At 52.5% G+C, this 22,716-nt stretch overlaps 2 protein-coding genes across 11 annotated transcripts in view; both read left to right on the top strand.

Annotated features, from left to right (window-relative positions):
• TBC1D9B (TBC1 domain family member 9B) overlaps positions 1-22,716 on the top strand; it is a 61,309-nt gene that overhangs the window by 23,911 nt on the left and 14,682 nt on the right. For 6 of the 10 annotated variants that reach the window (XR_002827483.1, XR_002827482.1, XM_014449740.2 and 3 more), the window contains exons 7-19: positions 245-395; positions 855-1,069; positions 2,762-2,879; positions 3,693-3,978; positions 5,338-5,467; positions 5,594-5,692; positions 6,404-6,472; positions 7,252-7,492; positions 7,749-7,814; positions 8,826-8,897; positions 9,093-9,143; positions 10,638-10,700; positions 11,226-11,332. Coding sequence is in view for 8 of the 10 variants with exons in the window: in XM_014449740.2 (XP_014305226.1) it covers positions 245-395; positions 855-1,069; positions 2,762-2,879; positions 3,693-3,978; positions 5,338-5,467; positions 5,594-5,692; positions 6,404-6,472; positions 7,252-7,492; positions 7,749-7,814; positions 8,826-8,897; positions 9,093-9,143; positions 10,638-10,700; positions 11,226-11,332 (1,668 nt within the window). In the remaining 2 variants the exon portion in view is untranslated. Of the gene's footprint in view, positions 1-244; positions 396-854; positions 1,070-2,761; positions 2,880-3,692; positions 3,979-5,337; positions 5,468-5,593; positions 5,693-6,403; positions 6,473-7,251; positions 7,493-7,748; positions 7,815-8,825; positions 8,898-9,092; positions 9,144-9,406; positions 9,508-10,637; positions 10,701-11,225; positions 11,333-12,453; positions 13,802-22,716 lie in introns of those variants that run through there. The other 4 variants (XM_006107730.3, XM_023748426.1, XM_014449738.2 and 1 more) reach the window with 3 other exon arrangements.
• On the top strand, positions 13,847-14,824 carry SELENOW (selenoprotein W). Its single transcript, XM_023748425.1, has 2 exons — positions 13,847-13,970; positions 14,256-14,824. The coding sequence occupies exons 1-2, from the start codon at positions 13,847-13,849 to the stop codon at positions 14,528-14,530; spliced, it is 399 nt and encodes a 132-aa protein (XP_023604193.1). The 3' UTR covers positions 14,531-14,824.

Raw genomic sequence — 22,716 nt, 5'->3', positions numbered from 1 at the left:
CCTGTGATTCTGTGCCCATCACAGACAGTGTCGTCCCTGTGGGCCCCAGGCCTCTGCAGGGAGGCCCGTGTGTCTGCTGCCTGAGGTTGGTGCTGTGCTCAGTGCAGCCTGAGCTGGGGGCATTTACTGTGAGCCCTTGGAAACCTGAGGTGGCGGTCAGCGTGCCAGATGGAGAAGGAAGGTAGGAGAGCCACCGGCCCCAGCAACCTGGGTCACACGTAGCCCCTCATTGCCTCTCCCCCAGGCCAAGGAGACGATGAAGGAGGAGTTATGGAACATCCACTTCTCCGAGTACGGGCGCGGCGTGTGCATGTACCGCACGGCCACGACCCGGGACCTGGTGCTGAAGGGCATTCCCGAGGGCCTCCGTGGGGAGCTCTGGCTCCTCTTCTCTGGTGAGCTGCCCTGCCAACCCCCAGCTGGCTCCTGAGTTGGCCAGGCAGGAGCTGCCTGAGCTTCACAGGGTGGAAATGGGACTCCGCTGTGAGGGGCCTGGGTTGGGCCCACACCAGGAGCGGAGTCCTGGAGAGCAGACGGCGGGGCGGGGCGCTGTCGCCGGCTGACACCTCTCCACCCGCAGTGGGACTCGAGTAGCCCCCCTGGCCTTTCCCTGGGACAGATTCTGACCACATGCACACCCTGGGCCACTTGGACAGTTTCAGGAGGCGGGGTATCAGCCATTGGAACTTGGGGGGGTGCCCCCTACAAGGAGCAGTCACGAGGGAACCTTTGCCTCCCACCACATGACTGATCCCAAAGTCCACTTCTCTGTGGTCCATTGTCGTCCCCAAACTGCCTGGCACTGTCCTGAAGCCCCAGGAGGGGAGGAGACAGCTCCCGCCGTGTCTCCACAGGGGCCTGGAATGAGATGGTGACTCACCCTGGCTACTACTCGGAGCTGGTGGAGAAGTCCACAGGGAGGTACAGCCTGGCCACGGAGGAGATTGAGCGAGACCTCCACCGCTCCATGCCCGAGCACCCTGCCTTCCAGAACGAGCTCGGGATCGCCGCGCTTCGGCGGGTGCTGACTGCCTATGCTTTCCGAAACCCTACCATCGGCTACTGCCAGGTGAGGGGCTTATCAGGGACCCAGAGAGCACCACCCACCAGAGGCTCATGGGAGCAGGTCCCCATGGCCCTGGGCCTGAGTGATGGCCTCACATAATAACTTGAAGGGTGCCGTTCCAAGGGGTAATTAGAAACAATTGCTCATCTCATCCCCATGCTATATATTGTTTTCTTCTGTGTGCTTCTGGTATAGGTCCTGGAGTCATTTGATTATTTTGTGTGTGTGATAAAAACACATAATAAAACTTAACACCTTCACCATTCATTCTTAAGTGTACACTCTATGGCAGTGATGGCGAACCTTTTGAGCTCGGCGTGTCAGCATTTTGAAAAACCCTAACTTAACTCTGGTGCCGTGTCACATATAGAAATTTTTTGATATTTGCAACCATAGTAAAACAAAGACTTATATTTTTGATATTTATTTTATATATGTAAATGCCATTTAACAAAGAAAAATCAACCAAAAAAAATGAGTCAGAAGTGACTGCTCTATGGCATTAAGTATATCTGTGCAGCCTTCACTACCATCCATTGCCAGAACTCTTTCAGCAATTCCCCTAGCTACCCCTGGCAACCACTGTTCTTTCTGTCTCTGTGAACCTGACTCCTCGAGGAACCTCAGATAAGTGGACTCAGAGAGTATTTGTCCTTTTGTGGCTGGCTTATTTCATTAGCATAATATCCTCGAGGTTCATCCATGTTGTAGCTTGTGTTAGCGTTTCCTGCCTTTTTAAGGCTGAGTAATATTTCATTGTGTGTATAGAACACACTTTGTTAATCCAGTCATCTAAGGATGGACACTTGGCTTCCTTCATCTTTGACTGTTGTGAATATGCTGCTATGAACCGAGTACACAGTATCTGTTGCAGTCCCTGCTTCCAGTTATGTTGTTTATATACCCAGAAGTGGAAGTGCCAGTCATGTAACGGTTCTATATTTAAATGTTTTAGGAATTGCCATAGCATTTTCCACAGAAGTTACACCATTTACATTCCCACCAGCAATGCACAAGGCTTCCAGTTTCTCCTCATCCTCACCAACCCTTGTTATTTTCTGTGTTTTTGGTAACAGCCATCCTAATGGGGTGAGGTGTCATCTCATTGAAGCTTTGATTTGCATTTCTGGCAGGATTTTATTGTAAATCTAGCGGGCATTTTTCTGGTCAGGTCAGATGGCTTCCTGTTTCCCATAGCTTGCTCCTGGGCTTCAGAAAAACAGACCAACTCCCCCAAAATCACTTTCTGTGGGGCCAGTGTTCTGCATGGATCTCACCAGTGCATGGGAAGCCAGTATGCTAGCTTTAAGTCATTTTTAAGCTAAGATGTCACCACTGAAGTGCTGTGCGGGTCCCAGTGTTGCCATAGTCTCCCTGTAGCCATGGAGCCTCGCACACAGCTCACTTACACGTCCACCTGTACTCACACCTCAGACACCGGATGCCACTCAAGTGCCACGCGCTCATGTCTGCCTTCTCAGTTTTCCAAGTGCCAGCTGCCCGATTTGAGGGACGTGGCTGACTGTTTTTGTCAAGTTGATTTCCTGCGAATTACTTTTTTGACAAATTATACATAGCCCAGTGGGATGGTTTGCTGTCGCCGGACTTGATTGTAGTGCCAAACCCTTTGGGGGAATTGACAGTTTTCCTTGGTGTCCAGCTCCGGAGCCTCCTTCACCGTCTCTGTGCCCACAGGCCATGAACATCGTCACCTCTGTGCTCCTGCTCTATGGCAGCGAGGAGGAGGCCTTCTGGCTGCTGGTGGCCCTCTGCGAGCGAATGCTGCCCGACTACTACAACACCAGGGTGGTGGGTGAGTGCCTGCCGGCTGGTGGCTCCAGGGTGGGGCCTCCCTGGGGCTGGCTCCCTGCCCCGCATGTCCTACACGGGAGCCCTCGGAGGCCTCGGCCATGCTGCCGGCTGAAGACAGCCCCTGTCCCCATTGGACAAACCGGACGCTGCCAAGTGGAGAGCCATGCAGGCAGCCCTGGCCGTCCAGGCAGACGGCCTGTGGACCCCGGGGATGGCTGCAGGAAGAGCAGGCCTTACATACTGGTGGTGGGTCAAAGTCGGCTGGTGCCTAAATTCCGAAGCATCTAACTCTTCTTAAGCTTTTTTATTGTGGACAGTTTCCAGCCTCACAACTCGAGTGTACAGTACACCGTGCACCTCTTACCCAGCCCAGCTCTCACGGCCGCAGCAGGGGTTCTGTGTTAGCAGTGGAAGTGCACTTGCCAATGTGTTCTGTGATGTACAAAAGTATGTCTGCTCTTTCAAGATTCGTTTCAGGGGTCTCTACTCTCGGGGTCCTTTAGAATCATATCTGTTCATCAGCTTCAAGGCAGGTACCCACAGAAGCCACCAAGATCACTGTTACTGTCCCAGAAAAAAATCCCCAGTATAATGGAAGAAATAATTATTTTAAACCACCAAATGTATAACATCTCCTCCTGCCAGCCACCCCTGGGGCCTCCACAGGAAATCTGGTGAGACAACCAGGGCCTGCCTGCATGTGGCTCTCCACTGCAGCTGTGTAGGCGGAGCTGGCCAGGGACCCCTGGGCTTCCTGCCCCTTAGGCCCTGGATTCCACGCGGGCCACCGTCCACTTCTGCGTGCTCTCACTAGGGGCCCTGGTGGACCAAGGAATCTTCGAAGAGCTCACGAGAGACTTCCTGCCCCAGCTCTCTGAGAAGATGCAAGACCTCGGGGTAATCGCCAGCATCTCGCTCTCCTGGTTCCTCACCCTCTTCCTCAGCGTCATGCCCTTCGAGAGCGCCGTGGTCATTGTCGACTGCTTCTTCTACGAGGGCATCAAGGTGGTCCTGCAGCTGGCCTTGGCCATCCTGGATGCCAACATGGAGAAGCTGCTGGACTGCAGCGACGAGGGCGAGGCCATGACCATCCTGGGCAGGTGACCGAGTGGCCTCCCTTCTCCTGCTGGAGAGCCCGCCCTTCCTCGGCCCTGGGCAGTCCTTGGTCAGCAAGAGCCCAGGCAGGGCTAGAGTCAGGGGCACTCCAGGAGGGGGCCGGGGCCTCCTCTCAGTGGGAGATAAATGGCCGAGGGTAGTGATCACCACCTGGAGAAGATGAAACGGGTCAGCCCCAGCATGTTGGGCGGGAGGGCCATTGGGCAGGGAGGAGCGGGGCCTCCTGCTTGTGCCTCCCTGAGCCCAGCAGCATCACTCCTCCCACCCCCAGCCCGAGGCTCACGCGGACCTGCCGCGATTGCTGAAAAGTGGTCCTGGCATCCTCCGCCTCTCCGGTCCTCATAGACGCTCTGGAGGATCCAGCCCCCCTCCAGGCCCATGACACTCCTGCCATGAGCCCGAGCCTGCTTCATTATGGCTCTCCCTGCTCCCCTCTCACCCACCAGCATCCCACAGGGATCTTGCTGATCAGAATTTCACCATCTCTCCCCTGGACATGGGGGCTCCCTATACCACTGGTGGTTCTCTGTACAAAGGAGCTGAGTCCCCCAGCCTGGCCTTCAGACCACTTACATCCAGGCCCCTCCTGGCCTCATTCCCACCGAGACCCTGAGCTCTGTATAGTCCTGCTGACCGTGTGCACGTATTTGGCCCACCTGGCATGCCAGCTGCCCAGGACAGCCTGGGACACTGCCACTCAACTGCTGAGCCAGCCCAGGTGCTGTGGGAGGTTCAGCCAGTGGCCAGAGTCTGAGACGGGTTCTCACGCCCTTCTCACACAGAAACATCGGGCCTCGGGCAGGAGCCTGTGGTGTGGATCAGCCACCCTCTCCCACCTGAGTGTCAGCCCAGCCCAGCAAGCCTGGGGGGGCGTGAGGTCCTGGCCGGCCAAGGTCAAGCCCTGTCCTAAGGCTGTGTCCCTGGGGAAGCAGGTCCCTACGACCCCCCACAGCGGGGCCCCTTGTGCCTTTCTCCCGGGGCATTCCTTTGGTCCCTGATTCTTCCTGGCCAGGGAGTCCCCAAGTCCCCGAGGGCTCGACAAAGGTGGGGAGCACATCCTTCCAATGGACAAAGCGTCTCCTAGTATGTGAGGATCTGGCTTATCCAGGGTCCTGCCCATGGGACCCCAGAGGACAGTCTGGCTTCCTCAGGCCTTGAGGGAGCAAGGCCTTCTCTCCACTACCTCCCGGGGGATAACTGATGTGCAGGGCTCAGCTCTCACCGCCCTGCAGGATGCCCAGCCCTCAGCAGGCTCCTTCATTAATTGGGAGACTGCAAATTAAGTCCCTCCACATCACTGTCGCCTGTTAGCGCTCTAGACTTCTGTCCTTTAATCCCTCCAGATACCTGGATAATGTGGTCAATAAGCAGAGTGTTTCTCCGCCCATCCCACACCTCCACGCCCTGCTGACCAGTGGAGATGACCCTCCTGAAGAGGTGGACATCTTTGACCTCCTTAAAGTGTCCTATGAGGTCAGCACTGACCGGGGGTGTTCGGCCAGGCCGTTCATTTGGTCCCTGTGGTGCGGGTGGCCCAGCAGTGGTGGCCCTCTGCTCTGTGGTTCTACCTCACCTCACTGAGTCACCCTTGGCCCATAGAAATTCAGCAGCCTGAGGGCCGACGACATTGAACAGATGAGGTTTAAACAGAGGCTGAAAGTGATCCAGTCTTTGGAGGATACGGCCAAGAGGAGTGTGGTATGATGGCCCCAGGTTGCCGGGGGCAAAGGTGGGGTGGTACCCCATGTGGGCGCTCCTGCTGTGCTGCCTTCAGGGCTCCCCTCAGGGCGGGGCAGGCGCAGTTCCCTAGTGCTGCCTCAGTGGGACTGGCATCGGGGCGCCTGTGCCAGTCACTGTGTCCTGCCCGTGGGTTGGTCACTGGGAAGCTTATCTGACACCCAGTGTCCACAGGCCAAACGCGGTCTTCCTCTGTGCCGAGCCCTCGCCTGGCAGTGCCCTGCCTCTGGGTAGTGACACTCAGGCACCCTCCACCCACCCAGCCCACCGAGGTCTGCTAGAGCCTTTGTTCCCTCATCTCTGGAGGGAGGATTTCCTGAGAAGTTCTAGAACGATTCCAAAGAGCCAGTGTCAGGGTCTTCCCAGGGACCCAGACAGCGGCCGCGCGATGCCTGCCCCTCACCCCATGTCCTTGACCGGTCATTCCGGACAGGGAGCTCCCCGTCCCCACCAGGAGGGAGTGTGAACCGAGTGGCAGGTGGTGTGGGGGGAAGCCATGGGCCACACCCTCTTTCCTGAATGGACTGCCTCCGATGCTTGACCAGCGGGCAGCACCAAGACGGGTTCTCCTCTCCTTCCTCATCCTCACGGGGATTCCCTCAAAGAGCGTCTCGCCTTCACCATGGCAGGAGCCTGAGAAGCTGTCACTCACTCGTTTCTCTTTCCTCCCAGGTCCGGGCTATACCTGGGGACATTGGCTTCTCAGTGGAAGAGCTGGAGGACCTTTACATGGTGTTTAAGGTGACAGCCAAGAGCAAGGGCAGCACCGGCCCCATCCTGTCCCCGAGGCATCCTCATGCAGCGGCCAGACTGCTGTGGTGGGAGGAAGTCCTTGGAGTTTAGGCAGGACATGATTAGTGTTAGAAAACCCGCTCGCCAGCTCACACAGGAGAGGGAATGCCTGGCCCGTGTGACGAAAGCCTGGGCGTGCTCAGCTTCAAGCGTGGCAGGGTCCGGGCTCACCCCCGCTGTCAGGCTCCCCCCCACATGCCGCTGGGCTGCTCTCCCTGCGGAGTGGCAGGGCTGTCATCGGCGGCCGGGTCGCCCTGTCCTCAGTAACCCCCCTGCCCATTACTTGATTCTTTCCAGTGGTTTTAGCGGAAGGCTCGGTGCCGTGACTGTAGGAGAGTGTCACTGGGTCAGAAGGGCCATCTGCCTGCCCATTGCTGAGGCGGGGACAGGGGCTTTCCAGGTGCTGTTAACAGGCGAGGGAAAAGGGTGCTGAAGGCCACACTGGTCGGTTCCGGTCCTTTCCCTTCGGCCCCATCTGCCTCTGGTTCCGCCCCTGAGGTGGCCGCTGTGCTGTGGCCTTAGGGTCAGAACAGTCGAGCCAGCGCTGCCCCTCGCCCGTGGCCCACCGTGGCCTGTCCCAGCACCCACACCTGTGAACAGGGCTGGAGGCTCCAGCTTGGGGTCCTGGGAGGCTGTGCAGCTCGGCGCTCACACTCGGGCCTCTGCAGCCGTGGCTGGAGGAGGAGGGGGGCACGTGGACCCCGTCTCACCAGGCTGTGCCCCTGCAGGCCAAGCACCTGGCGAGTCAGTACTGGGGGAGCAGCAGGCCCGCCGCTGTGCGTCGGGACCCCAGCCTGCCCTACCTGGAGCAGTACCGCATCGACGCCAGCCAGTTCCAGGAACTCTTTGCCAGGCTGACGCCCTGGGCCTGTGGCGCCCACACGCCCGTGCTGGCGGGGCGCATGTTCCGGCTCCTGGACCGAAACAAGGACTCGCTGATCAACTTCAAGGAATTCGTGACAGGGATGAGTGAGTGGCTCCAGGGCCATTTTCCACTGGAGACGTGGGGGCCCAATGGGGTTCCTCCGTCCCTCAGCCCAGTGCTGCCCACGCTGGGTCTGTGGGCCCCAGAGAAGAAGGAAGCTCGGGCAGCAGGAGGCCTGGGCCCACTCCTGGGACCCTCCCCAAGGGCGGCAGCTGTGAGGAGGGCCCAGGAGAAGGGGAGGAGGAGAGGGCAGGCGTGGGGTTAGGAGCCCTCTTGCCAGTGAGCCTCTTCCCTCCACAGGCGGCATGTACCACGGGGACCTGACGGAGAAGCTCAAGGTCCTCTACAAGCTGCACTTGCCCCCCGGTGAGCCTCCCGCCCACTCCCCGGGGAAGGCCCCTCACTGTCCAGAGCTGCCCTTCAGCATCCAAGCACAGGCCTGGGGGCGGGGGGGGCAAGTGGAGTGGGGGCTCCCCCTCCCCATGAGCCAGTGCTGAGGCGCACCCCCATCTTGGTCTGAGAGTTAGCAAGAGTGGCTGCGAGGAGAGCTCTCCAGGGCGGGTCCCTGAGGGGCTGGGGCTGGGCAGGTGCAAGTCCTGGCCCCAGGCCCTGCTCTGGGTGGAGCCGCCCTCCTGCTGCTGCTGGCCACGCGTGTCAGCACTGCCTGGGAGGGATTTGCTAACTGCTGGGGCCACACTCACCCCAGAGGGTAGTTTCTGTGCAGCCAGAGCGGGAAGCCCTGCTCTCACTGCCCTCGCCTGTGGCTGGTTTTCCCTGTGAGGCCACAAGCCACAGTGGCCTCCAGGGAGGTTGTATTGGCCGCCAATGATTCTGCTGAGGGAGAGGCTGGCGCTCTCTCCCACTGGGCCAGGCCCTGCCACCTCCCCAGTGCCACACACTGCGCAGCCCGCACTGCACTCCCTCCCACAACAGGGAGAATACGCCCCCACTGAACCGTGTGGGTCCCTCAGGGACCACTTTCAGAGAAAGTCCCCATGTGGACCAGTGTCCAGGATGCAGGAAGTGAGAAGAGCGAGTCACTTGTGCACAGGTGGTCCCTGCACATACGCTGGCAGGAGCACAAACATCCCAGAAGGCCCTCTGGGCCACAGCACAGGGAGGGAGGCTGGCCGCTCCCTGGCCTCCAGCTGCACTGGCTAGACTTTTACCTGCGACAACTATTACATTTCAAAAACAACGTCAGTCAAGAAAGTAGCCATAACCAGCACCCGGCTTCATGATGACCACGGGCTCTATGGCGGGCAGGGAGTGGGGGCGCACGCCAGTGGGGGGCACACCTTGTCCAGGACTCAGGACGGCCTCGCGAGAGTCACATTGTTTCTCCCTGCCCTCGCCCTGCTTTCGCTCTGAGCACAGCCCTGAGCCCCGAGGAGGCCGAGTCAGCCCTGGAAGCAGCCCACTACTTCACGGAGGACAGCTCCCCGGAAGGTGAGCGCTGCTGGGACAGGTGGCCTGCAGCCTGAGGGGTGGGGAACCTGCCTTGTTGGGGTGCTCGCGAACCAGGGCACTGCCTCTCTCTGGGCAGCTCCCTGGGGTGTTCTCACTCATTTCTCTTGTCTCTGCCTTCCTGGACTCTGGCCTCCCTCCCTCCCTCTGCCCTTCACTCCCCCCTCTCCTTTCCAGCATCTCCTCTGGCCTCAGATCTGGATCTTTACCTGCCCTGGGAGGCTCAAGGTCAGTCCCTGGGGGCAGCGGCACCCTCTGCCCTGGGCTTCCTCCAGGCCTTGGGCTCTGCCTTCCTCACAGTTCCCTGCACGGTCAGGAGGCCTGCAAGCTCTTGGTCCCAGGGACACTTCTGAGTGGCTAAGTCCTGAGGAGGACCCATAGCCAAGGGCTTGTCATGGGTGGTCAGTGAGGGCACAGGGGGGGCTTGCGCAGGCACCAGAGCGTCAGCTCCACAGCCATGTGCAAAAAGTGTCCCGTTGTCTCATTCATAGGAACAAGCACAAACGCTGTCATTGCAAACAGGCAAAACACGAGCAGGATGCATGGCAGAGCAGGAGGGTGGTGGGTGCTTCCTTGAGAAATGTTTTCTGTGTCCCACACACCTTCCTGTTCGGGGTGAATGTGTTTGTTTAAATCCCTGTGCTGCACTTAAGCCCTTGGGAGCACCAGATCCAGATGGTGGGGCATTCTGGGCCTGGCCTTAGCAGTCGAGCTGGTGCTGTATAATGTACTTACCCAAAGGGCCAACACTCTGCCCTGTAACTTCTCGGGGGGATGAGGGGGACAGTACACACCAAGGATGATACACCCAACAGAAATTACAAACAGCATGTGGCAAGATGCCCAGGGCAGCCCGGATCTGTGTGTTCAGTGGTTAGAACATCAACCTCGCACCAAAGGTTGTGGTTTCTATTGCTAGTTAAGGGCACGTGCACATACCTGGGTTGTAGGGTTTGGGTTTTTTAAAATATATTTTTATTGATTTCAGAGAGGAAGGGAGGGGGAAGAGAGAGATGGAAACATCAATGATGAATCCTTGATCTGCTGCCTCCTGCACGCCCCACAATGGGGATCGAGCCCAAACCTGGGCATGTGCCCTGACTGGGAATCAAACTGTGAGCTTCTGGTTCATAGGTCAGCCCTCAACCACTGAGCCACGCCGGTTTAATCCCCAGGCCCAGTTGGAGAGGGTGCAGGAGGCAACCAATCGGTGTGTCTCTCATATTGATGTCTCTCTCTCCCCCGTCACTCCCTTCCTTCCACTCTCTCTCAAAATTAATGGAAAAAATATCCTCAGGAGAGGATTTAAAGAAGAAGAAGAGATACAGAGCCGAGCTGTATTTAAAACTTCATCCTCGGCCCGTGTGGGGGAAGGTCAAATTACTAATTAGGCCCCTTTGGTTTGACCTTTTTCAGCAGAGATTACAGAACTTCGTTCTTGGAGTTTTTCTCCATAATGTGCACCATCGTTCACTTAAACACTGAGTGGTGCGATTTACATTCCTTTGAAAGACAGGAAGTGCGAGCTGGGTGGCTCTGGGTTCCATGTAGCCGGTGGAGAGGAGCAGCCCCTGCTGACAGGCGGGCGGCCAGTGCAGAGGGCAGAGCAGCGCCTGCCACCAGGGCCTGTTGGCTTCTGCAGGAGACCACGGACTAGCCGCTCACGGACCTCAGCGTGGAGTCGTAACGGGAGAATGTTCTGTGTTCTTTTTCGGTGTCCAGAAGCCCTGCAGCAGGAAGAGGGCGCGGGAGCTGGAAGTGAGGACGTCCAAGGAAAAGGAGGAGGTATATACAGGCCCTCTCGGCTGCTGCCGTGGAGGCGGGGCCAGCGGGGTGCGGTGCCCTGTCACTTCGGAAGGCCCCCACCGGGGACATGGCAAGCCCCGCCTGAGTCCAAGGCTCTCCCTGTGGAAAGGGGGGTGTGAGGGAGGCCCTGCTCATGTCAGCCCCAGGCCTGGATCTTCTTGTAGCTGTGAACACCTCCCCTCCCCACGCCGCTGCCGCCACCTCCTCCCGGTGCCTGCTTTCTGCCAGGACCCTTCTCATGCGCCCTCATTCCAGCCTCCCATGGTCCCATCACCATCTTGGGGCTTGGGGAAGGCAGGTTGGCTCATCTTTATCAGTTTAGGTCAAACCTACGTTAGCATAGCCCAGGGGAGACCCCTGAGTGGTCTGGAGTGTTCTTTCCCCAAATGCTGGGGTGTTTGTCAAAGGGCCCAGACCACACCCTACCCCGCTCATTCCCTGCTGCCAGCCCCCAGCCCGCTGTCATCTGATAGATGGAGTTTAATTTTTTCTCCCAACTCGCAGAGGAGAAGGGGACCAGCCCCGCCGATTACCGGCACTACCTTCAAATGTGGGCCAAGGAGAAGGAGGTTCAGAAGGAGACCATTAAGGACCTTCCCAAGATGAACCAGGTAGGCCCCCCGAGCCTGCAGTAGACGCTGCGTGAGTGGCCTAGCTGGTCCTCCCCCCGCACCCCAGAGCGGGGTTCTGTCTGCCTCTGGATCCCGCTAGTCAGATGGCAGAGACGAGCCCAGAAAGACAGGAGGCCAGGTGTGTCAGGGCCTGTTGGGCCGTGTCGTGGGGACAGCTTGTTCACGGTCACTCAGGACCATGAACCAGAAAAGCACTGGGGAAGGTGGGCCTCTCAGGGGCAGAGACTTGACACACCACCTTTAAGGAGACGTGTCACGGCGCTCCTGCTGCTGGGCCCACACGCGCGCTCTGCACACACAGGCTCCTGGTGGATTTGCTGGTCTCTAGGTTTGGAGCCTGGAGTCTCGGTGAATTCTCAAGGCCAGACCACAGACATGTAACCAAAGGCAGTTCTTTTTTAAATATATTTGTATTGATTTCTGAGAGGAAAGGAGAGGGAGAGAGAAACATTAATGAAAGAGAAACATCTATCAGCTGCCTCCTGCACACCCAACACTGGGGATCCATCCTGCAACCCAGGCATGTGTCCTGACCAGGAATCAAACCGTGACACTCAGCCACTGAGCCACACCTGCTGGACCAGCCTGAGGGTGGCCCTGCTCTACCCAAAGGGGCCCCTGCAGTCGGCGCCTCACCGCGAGCAGGAGGCATCATGTGTGATCTCAGGACCCGGAACCGGACCTCCTTCCCTCACTGACCGGCTGCACTTGTCTGGTCACCACCCTCCAAAGAGCTTTGTCAGGAGTTGAAGTTGCTCTGATTAAAGATATAAAAAGCTGGAGGTGGCTCCAAAGCACAGCGAGGAAATCTGTGTAGTCACTGGGTCCAGAGAATCATGATAGAAAAAGGCCCATTTGCTGACAGAGGACACAGACAGAGATTCCAGGTCGTTCTCTGTCCTGAAGGGCAGCTGGGAGATAGAGCCCTCTGAGGCCACGCCTCCCTCTCGGACCCTCATGGTTCAGTCTGACCTGGCACCACAAGGTGCGGGCATGGATGTGCCAACAAGACCACACCCACGCAGGTCGGTGGCCAGCACTGGCAGCCTGACCTGTCTTCCACCAGCTCCCTGCCCTTGTTCTGTTTTTCCCTTTAAAAGGAACAGTTCATTGAGCTGTGCAAGACGCTTTACAACATGTTCAGTGAAGACTCCATGGAGCAGGACTTGTACCACGCCATCGCCACGGTGGCCAGCCTGCTGCTGCGCATCGGGGAGGTGGGGAAGAGGTTCTCGGGGCAGCCCGGCAGGAAGCCCCGGGACGGGGCCCCCGGGGAGGACCAGCCCCCAGCCCCCGACCCCCCGCAGGACCCTGCCCTGGAGCTCCAGCCACCAGCTGTGGGCGACCCCCAGGCCAGAGCTGGTGGAGACACCCAGCTTGGGAAAGCACCGCAGGAGAGCCAGGTGGTGGGCGAAGGGGGCGGTGGCGAGGGCCTGGGCTCCCCCTCCCAGCGTCTGTCTGACGACGAAACCAAAGACGACATGTCCATGTCCTCCTACTCGGTGGTCAGCACGGGCTCCCTGCAGTGTGAGGACCTGGCCGACGACACGGTGCTGGTGGGCGCGGAGGCCCGCAGCCCCTTGGCCCCCAGCCGCAACGGGGGCTCCGTCGACACCGACTGGAGCATCTCCTTCGAGCAGATCCTGGCCTCCATCCTGACAGAGTCTGTGCTGGTGAACTTCTTTGAGAAGAGGATGGACATTGGACTCAAGATCAAGGACCAAAGGAAAGTGGAGAGACAGTTCAGCTCCTCCAGTGACCATGAGCATTCTGGGGTTTCCAGCTGAACACTCGCAAGTGGGGCCGACCCCCGCTTCCCTCCGGGTCTGTCTCTCCCTAATCACACCCCCCCTTCTCCCAGAAGCAGTGACTTGTAGAGGGAAAGAAGGCTGAACAGCCGCCATGGGGCCCAGGCAGAGGCTCTGCCCTTCTTCCAGCCCTGGGCTCTGGGCCCCGCAGATGCCAGAGCCTCCTGTGTGCCTCTGCCTGCCCAGTGCCCGCCCACCTGCGCCACCGCCAGGCCATGCCGGGCCCCCCTACAGGCTCCCCTGCAGCCGCCTGCTCGGAGCACCTGCCTGTTGGGCACCAGTGGCCGCTCTCCAGGAGCCCCTGAGGGACGCTGGGTACCAGGCAGGCGTATTCTAATGTTCCTTCAGCTCATCATCCTCACCATTAACCTTAACACATTCCTCAGGTCCTGATGTCTTTCCTCGTGTTCTTTTCCGTTAGCTAACAATCACACTGTGTTTAATGCCTTAATAAGTCCCTGAAAGAACTGAAAGCCACACTGTGGCTCTGGCCGCTGGGCCCCGTGGCTGAGCATTGTCCCATCAGGTTCAATTTCCTGTCAGGGAACCTGCCCAGGTTGTGGACTTGGTCCCCAGTAGGGGGCGTGCAGGAGGCAGCCGATGGATGTTTCTCTCTCGTCCACGTTTCACTCCCTCTCCCTTCCTCTCTCTAAAATCAATAAAAACTTATTTTTTAAAAACAACCATGCTGTACATGAGCCTGAATGTGGCCTTGCCCACTGCTTGGGGCTCCTGGCTTCTCCACCTCCGGCTGCCAGACAGTCCCTACAGGGTGGGTGCCAAGGCCCCAGGGAGATGGGGCACAGAAGGTGCTGATGAAAGCTGAGCTGAGCAGGGCCGCTGGTGGCCTGTGACAGGGAGCCCCCAGCTCTGCGCTCCACAAGTGTGAGCAGTCGGCCTGGGTGCAGGGAGCAGGCTGCAGGGCTACAGGCTGAGCTACAAGCACCCTCTTGCTTCACATCAGGAGCTGGTCATCAGTGTCCAGTGTTACACACACACACACACACACACACACACACACGCACACACGAGCTCTTGCTTTTGAAAGATCTAATATTGAAAGTCTTGGCAGCGCGGGTTCTCATGGGGCGCAGATCCCGAGCCCCGCCCAGGAGGTGGCGCCGCCCGCGATGCAGTGGCCCTTCACTGTGGTGCCTGAGGCTACAAGCCCAAGTATCTTCAGCTCAAGCAGTTAGAAGATGAGTTCCCTGGACGCCTGGCCATCGCCGGCGAGGGGACTCCCCCGGTTACCGGGGTCTTTGAGGTCATGGTAGCAGGGAAGTTGGTCCACTCTAAGAAGGGAGGTGACGGCTGCTCGGACACAGCTGCCCAGGCTCAGGCCGTGTGCCCTGAAGGCGGAGCCCTGTGACCTTGGCCCAGCCCCTCAGCAGACACTTCATGGTGGGACGGACTGAACGGCCGGTCTTTTCCTGGTGTTCTGCGGCTGCCGGCAGATGGGTGCCCTGGTCTTTGCCTGTGTGTGTCTCCCCAGAATCCAGCATTGCACACTGGCCCTGTCCCCCGACTTCCGCCGTCTCCCTGCCTGCACTCCCCATGCCTCCCTGTCCCCCTCTGGTGTTTGGGCGGGTCCTGCTCCAGGATTCTTTCCCAAGGAGGAGCCTGGGGCGGAGAGGGGGGTGGGGGTGGGGGGACCCGTGTGTGAGTCTCAGGTTTCAGCCGTGTTTGCAACATTCACAGTTCAATAAATATTGAATGAATTTTTTTTAAAAATCTAATATTACAGTTTTGAGACATAACTTACCATAAAATTTGCTTGTTTTAATTTACAATTCAATGATTTTTAGTAAATTTATAGAATTGTGCAACCATCACCAAATGCAGTTCCAGAATATTTTCATACCCCAGAAAGCCCCCTCTCCCCACCCCTCTACCCCCCACCCCCCACCCCTGCCCATGTGCAGCCAATCCCCATTCCACCCTCAGCTCCAGGAAACCACGACTCCATTTGCTGTCTCTTTAGATCAGCGGTTCTCAACGTGTGGGTCGCGACCCCTTTGGGGGTCGAACGACCCTTTCACAGGGGTCACCTAAGACCATCGGAACACACATATATAATTACATATTGTTTTTGTGATTAATCACTATGCTTTAATTATGCTTATTTTGTAACAATGAAAATACATCCTGCATATCAAATATTTACATTACGATTCATAACAGTAGCAAAGTTACAGTTATGAAGTAGCAACGAAAATAATTTTATGGTTGGGGGTCACCACAACATGAGGAACTGTATTAAAGGGTCACAGCATTAGGAAGGTTGAGAACCTCTGCTTTAGATGTTATGGTGTTTCAAAAATCACTCTATGGTTTTATCTTGTTTACAATTTCTAGGGCACAGTGTCAATAAAGGCAACAAAACATCAAGGAAACTGAACAAGTGTTTTTTTTCTTTTAAAAAGTCATTAATTGGGCCAAAACCGGTTTGGTTCAGTGGATAGAGCGTCGGCCTGCGGACTGAAAGGTCCCAGGTTCGATTCCGGTCAAGGGCATGTACCTGGGTTTCGGGCACATCCCCAGTAGATGTGCAGGAGGCGGCTGATCGATGTTTCTCTCTCATCGATGTTTCTAACTCTCTATCCCTCTCCCTTCCTCTCTGTAAAAAATCAATAAAATATATTTTTTTAAAAAGTCATTAATTGGGTGGTCCTGGTCAAAAACAGTGACGGCGGCTGCTAGGTCAATTCCAGGCACAGCTGGCAGGACCTGTGTCTCGTGGCACCCACGGCGAGGAAGGCTCAGCCCCACGGAGAAGGCCCTCACCTACTGTAGAGCTCCCCAGGGTGGCATGACCATGCTGAGCATCTTCCTGACGCCACACTGCCGGGAGCATGAGAGACCGACCCCTCGGCAGTACCCTGGGGAGATGATAACCATACGCTGCTCCATAACTCTCATGTGGATCTGCTTCTGACTGACACGGAGATGAATAAAAAGAACCGGGACCACTACCCAGTGGGAAACACAGCGCTGGTTTGGACCACTACTCTCCCCTCGAACATGAAAAGTGTCTGGGACCTTAAGCTGACCGTCTTTCTTCATCGCAAGTGATGACTAGAGTATACTGATCTCTTTGCTTATGGCAGGAGATGGCTTAAATAAATAACTTAGATTGGTGATTTTAAACAGTCATTAATCAATGTCATTTCCTTTCTAGTATTTATACAAATAACCACATGCTTTGCCATAAAGTAATTTCAAAGACTATGTTTTGGGCCATAGTTAAGATACTTATACATAAGAATCCCACACAGGCCCTAGCCGGTTTGGCTCAGTAGATAGAGCATCAGCCTGCGGACTGAGGGGTCCCAGATTTGATTCCGGCCAAGGGCACATGCCTGGGTTGCAGGCTCAATCCCCAGAAGGAGATGTGCAGGAGGCAGCCGATCAATGATTCTCTCTCATCATTGATGTTTCTATCTCTCTATAATCAATATTCCTCTCCCTCTCTAAAATCAATTAAAAAATAGTAAAATGGTCTTAAAAAAAAAGAATCCCACACAGCAGTTTAGTCTTAAATTGATTGTAATTAATTAGAAAGATTTAAATGGAAATTAGGATAAATGTTTTATATACCATGGAGAAGTATAAATTTTAGAATATACCAAAGAAGATCTGAAACCAAGATTACTATATCCAACAAGGCTATCATTCAAAATAGATGGTGAAATAAAGAGTTTCCCAGACAAAAAATAAAGGCTAAAGGAGTACATCATCACTAAGCCAGCATTACAAGAAATGCTAAAGGGAATGTTATAATGAGAAGAAGAAAAAGAGAAAGAAACCCAGGCATATAGAATTAAAATGGCAATAAATAAGTACCTGTCAATAATAACCTTAAATATAAATGGATTAAATGCGTCCATCAAAAGACCTAGGGTAGCTGAATGAATACAAAAGCATGACCCAACTATATGCTGTCTACAAGAGACCCACCTCAGAACAAAAGATTCACACAAGATGCGAGTAAAGGGATGGAAAAAAAAAATTCTATGTAAATAGAAAGGAATGCTGGAGTAGCAAATTAGACTTCAAAATGAAGGCCATCACAAGAGACAACAAAGGTCACTACATAATACTAAAGGGATCGATCCAACAAGAGGATATAACCCTGGTAAACATATATGCACCCAATATACGAGCACTTAAATATATAAAAGAAACTTGTAGAAGACTTTAAGGGAGAGAACGGCAACAATACAGTCATAGTAGGGGACTTTAACACCCCGCTGATTTCACTGGATAGATCTTCCAGACAAAACTTAACAAGAAAACAGACACTTTAAATGACACACAGGATCAGATGGATTTAATTGACATTGCTAGAACATCTCACCCTAATCAGTTTGGCTCAGTGAATAGAGTGTTGACTGCGGACTGAAGGGTCCCAGGTTTGATTCCGGTCAAGGGCATGTATCTTGGTTGTGGGCACATCCCCAGTAGGGGGTGTGCAGAAGGCAGCTGATCGATGTTTCTCTCTCATCAATGTTTCTAACTCTCTATCTCTCTCTCTTCCTCTCTGTAAAAAAATCAATGAAATATATATTTTTTAAAAAATAGAACATCTCACCCCAAAGTTGCAGAATATACATTCTTCTCAAGTGCACATGGATCATTCATAAAGATAGACCACATGTTAGGACACAAAACAAGTCTCTACAAGTTCAAGAAGATTGAAATCATATCAAGCATCTTCTCATATCAGTGGAATGAAATTAGAAATCAACTATAATAAAAACACCCAAAAACATTCAAAGTCATGGAGGCTAAATAGCATGTTATTAAACAATGAATGGGTTACCAACAAGATCAAGAAAGAAATAAAAATCTTCCTGGAAACAAATGAAAATGAACACACAACAACCCCAAATCTCGGGAATTCGGCAAAAGCAGTCCTGAGAGGGAAGTTCATAGCAACAGGCCTACCTCAAAAAACATGAAAAATTAATAATAAACTCTTTAACCCTATAACTTAAAGAACTAGAAAGAGAACAACAAGAAAAGTCCAGAGTAAGTAGAAGGAAGGAAATAGTAAAGATTAGAGCAGAAATATTTAATCAATACAAAAAATCAGTGAAACCAAGAGCTGGTTCTTTGAAAGGATAAACAAAATTGATAATCCGTTAGCCAGACTCATCAAGTAACAAAGAGAGAGGACCCAAATAAATAAATTAGAAACAACAGTGGATAAGTAACCACTGACACCACAGAAATACAAAGGATTGTAAGAAAATACTATGAACAACTATATGCCAACAAGCTGGACAATGTGGATGAAATGGACAAATTCCTAGAAAAATGCAATTTCCCAAAACTGAGTCAGTAAGAAACAGAAAGCCTGAATAGGCCAATAACAACTGATGAAATGGAAGCAGTAATAAAAAAAACTCCTGCCAAAACCGGTTTGGCTCAGTGGATAGAGCGTCAGCCTGCGGACTGAAGGGTCCCAGGTTCGATTCCGGTCAAGAGCAGAGCATGTACCTTGGTTGTGGACACATCCCCAGTGGGAGATGTGCAGGAGGCAGCTGATCGATGTTTCTCTCTCATTGATGTTTCTAACTCTCTATCCCTCTCCCTTCCTCTCTGTAAGAAATCAATAAAATATATTTTAAAAAAATAAAAATAAAAAAATAAAAAAAACTCCCAGCAAATGAAAGTCAGGGTCTAGGTGGCAAAGTGGGAGTTTTACAAAACATTCAAAGAAGAACTAACACCTAAACTCCTCAAACTATTCAAAAAAATCCAAGAGGAAGGAACACTTCCAAGCTCTTTTTATGAAGTCAGCATTATCCTAATTTCAAAACCAGATAAAGACACTACAACGAAAGAGAATTACAGGCCAATATCCCTGATGAACATAGATGCTAAAATCACGAACAAAATATTGCAAATTGGATCCAGCAATATATTAAAAAGAGCATACACCATGATTAAGTGGAATTTATTCCAGGGATTCAAGGCTGGTACAATATTCGCAAGTCAATAAACATGATACATCACATAAACAAATTGAAAGACAAAAAAAATCACATGATCATATCAATAGATGCAGAGGAAGCATTCGACAAAATCCAACACCGGCTTTTTATAAAAACTCTCATCAAAGTGGGAATAGAGGGAGCATATCTCAACATGATAAAGACCATATATGACAAACCTACAGCCAACATCATACTCAGTGGGCAAAAACTAAGAGCATTTCCCCTAAGAACAGGAACAAGACAGGATGTCTGCTTCCACCACTCTTATTCAACGTAGTACTAGAAGTCCTAGCCACAGCGATCAGACAAGAAGAAATAAAAGGCATCCAAATTGGAAAGGAGGAAGTAAAACCCTCACTATTCGCAGAAGACATGATATTGTACATAGAAAACCTTAAGCCTTTAACCACCAAAAACTACTAGATTTAATAAATGAATTTGACAATGTAACAGGATACAAATTCAACACCCAAAAATTGATGGCTTTTTTATACACCAATAATGAATTCTCAGAAAGAGAAACTAAACAAACAACCCCATTTACCATTGCAACAAAAAAATTAAAATAGGAATAAACTTAACCAAGGAGGTAAAAGACCTTTACTACAAAAACTACAGACATTGAAAAAAGAGATAGAAGAAGATATAAACAGGTGGAAAGAATATTCTATGTTCGTGGGTTGGTAGAATCAACATCATTAAAATGTCCATACTACCCAAGGCAATCTACAGATTCAATGCAATCCCCTTTAAAATATTAACAGCATATTTCACAGACCTAGAATAAATACTCCAAAAATTTATATGGAAACAAAAAAGACCCCGAATAGCTGCAGCAATCTTGAGAAAGAAGTACAAAGTTGGAGGAATCACAATACCAGATTTCAAGTTACACTACAAAGCCACTGTAATCAAAACAGCCTGGTACTGGCACAAGAATGGGCATATAGATCATCGGCACAGAACAAAGAACCCAGAAATCGACCCAAGCCATTACACTCAATTAATACTTGACAATGGAGTCAAGACAGTCTCTTCAATAAAAGGTGTTGGGATAATTGGACACATACTTGCAAAAAAATGAAACTAGCCCACCAACTTACAACATACACAAGAATAAACTCAAGCCCTAACCGGTTTGGCTCAGTGGCTAGAGAGTCAGCCTGTGGACTGAAGGGTCCCAGGTTCGATTCTGGTCAAGGGCATGTACCTTGGTTGCGGGCACATCCCCAGTAGGGGGTGTGCAGGAGGCAGCTGATTGATGTTTCTAACTCTCTATCCCTCTCCCTTCCTCTCTGTAAAAAAGCAATAAAAGATATATTAAAAAAAAAAAAAGAATAAACTCAAGTCCTGGCTGGTTTGACTCAGTGATAGAGTGTCAGCCTGCAGACTGGTTTGATTCCAGTCAAGGGTACATACCCAGGTTGCTGGCTTGATTCCAATAGGGGGCGTGCAGGAAGCAACCAGTCAATGATTCTCTCTCATCATTCATGGTGGTTTTTTAAAATATATATTTTTATTGATTTCAGAGAGGAAGGGAGAGGGAGAGCGAGATAGAGATAGAAACATCAATGATGAGAGAGAATCATTGGCTGCCTCCTGCATGTCCCCCACTGGAGGTTGAGCCTGCAACCCAGGCATGTGCCCTTGACCAGAATCAAATCTGGGATCCTTCAGTCCACAGGCCAATGCTCTATCCATTGAACCAAACTATCTAGGGCTCTTCTCATTCATGTTTCTATGTCTCTCTCCCTCTCCCTTCCTCTCTGAAATCAATAAAAATATATTTTTTAAAAAGAATAAACTAAAAATGGATAAAAGACCTAAATGTAAGTCGGGAAACCATAAAATTCCTAGAAGAAATCATAGACAGCAAAATCTCAGGCATATCTCACAGCAATATCTTTACAGATATATCTTCTAGGGCAAAGGAAACTAAGGAGAACATAAACAAATGGGACTACACCAAAATTAAAAGCTTCTGCACAGTAAAAGAAACTGTCAACAAAGCAACAAGAGAGCCTACTGCATGGGAGAACATATTTGGCAATGTCATCTCTAATAAGGGTTTAATCTCCAAAATTTATAGGGAACTCATACAACTCAACAAAAGGAAGGTAAACAATCCAATAAAAAAAGACCTAAATAGACACTTCTCCAAAAAGGACATACAGATGGCCAAAAGACATTTAAAAAATGCTCAAAACACTGATCATCAGAGAGATGCAAATTAAAATGACAGTGAGCTATCACCTCACACAAGTCAGAATGGCTACCGTCAACAAATGACAAGTGCTGGCAAGGATGTGGAGAAAAGAAAACCCTAGTGCTGGTGGGAATGCAGACTGGTGCAGCCAATAGGGAGTTTCCTCAATAAGCTAAATATGGAACTGTCATTTGACCCAGTGATCCCACTTGTAGGAATATATCCTAAGAAACCTGAAACACCCATCAGAAAGAATGTATGCATCCCTGTGTTTATAGCAGCACAATTTACAATAGCTAAGATCTGGAAACAGCCCAAGTGCCCATCAGTAGACGAGTGGATAAAAAGCTGTGCTAGATTTACACCATGGAATACTATGCAGCTGTAAAAAAGAAGGATCTCTTACCCTTTGAGACAGCATGGAGGGACCTGGAGAGTATCACGCTAAGTAAAATAAGCCAGTCAGAGAAAGACAAGTATCACATGATCGCACTCAGATGTGGAATCTAATTAACAAAATAAACTGATGAACGGAGTGATCCAGAGGCATGGAAGCCTGGGACAGACTGTGGAATTTCGGAGGGAAGGTGGGAGATGGTGGGTGAGTGGGAGGTAATCAACCAAAGAACTTGTATGCATATGTGCATAACCCATGGACACAGATAGTGGGGTGGGAGGGCCTGGGACAGGGGGCGGGGTGGGCTGGAGGGGGTCGATGGGGGAAAAAACGGGACATATGTAATACTTTCAACAATAAAGTTTTTTTTAAAAAACCAACAAACAAAAAAGAAATGCTAGCCAGCAAAGGGCCAGCCCTGGGGCACGCGGTGTGAGCCACCGGCCGCAGGACTGGGTGGAAAAGGCAGCACTTCCAGCTTGCTGTAACTTAATTTAGGACAGCTCAGAATGTTCCTCTTGTCAACAGGGCTGCAGGAGGGATGGGTTTGCGTTCACAGCTGCCCCGTCGCCGAGCCGGTTTCCGGGACCCCGCTCAGATGTCCTGCAAGTTCCAGCCCCGGCCCTGGCGGAGGGGAGGCGCCCTCCAGCCCGTCTCGGCGGGAGGAGGGGGACGGTGCGCCCCGAGGCCCGGCCTTGCGGTACAATCTTCCCAGCGAGGCCCCGGGGAAGCGCTGGCTCAGACGGAGAAGGGACTGACCGGTCCGCGTCGGGGCACTGAAGGTAAAGCACAGCCCAGCCCCCTCGCGGCCAGGGAGGCCGGGGCGGGAGGCGCAGGATTCGCAACCCGCCAGAGTCGCCGGGGGAGGTAGTTACTTGAGTGTAGTTCTTGTGATGAAAAGGAAATGATCGATAAGATGAGTGGTGGAACAAATGAAACTTAAATAGAGA

This window comes from Myotis lucifugus, unplaced genomic scaffold (genome assembly GCF_000147115.1).
Source record: "Myotis lucifugus unplaced genomic scaffold, Myoluc2.0 scaffold_1388, whole genome shotgun sequence".
Classification (NCBI taxonomy): Eukaryota; Metazoa; Chordata; class Mammalia; order Chiroptera; family Vespertilionidae; genus Myotis; species Myotis lucifugus.
The sequence above is the reverse complement of the archived record's forward strand: the minus strand, read 5'-3'. Positions and strand labels throughout refer to the sequence as shown.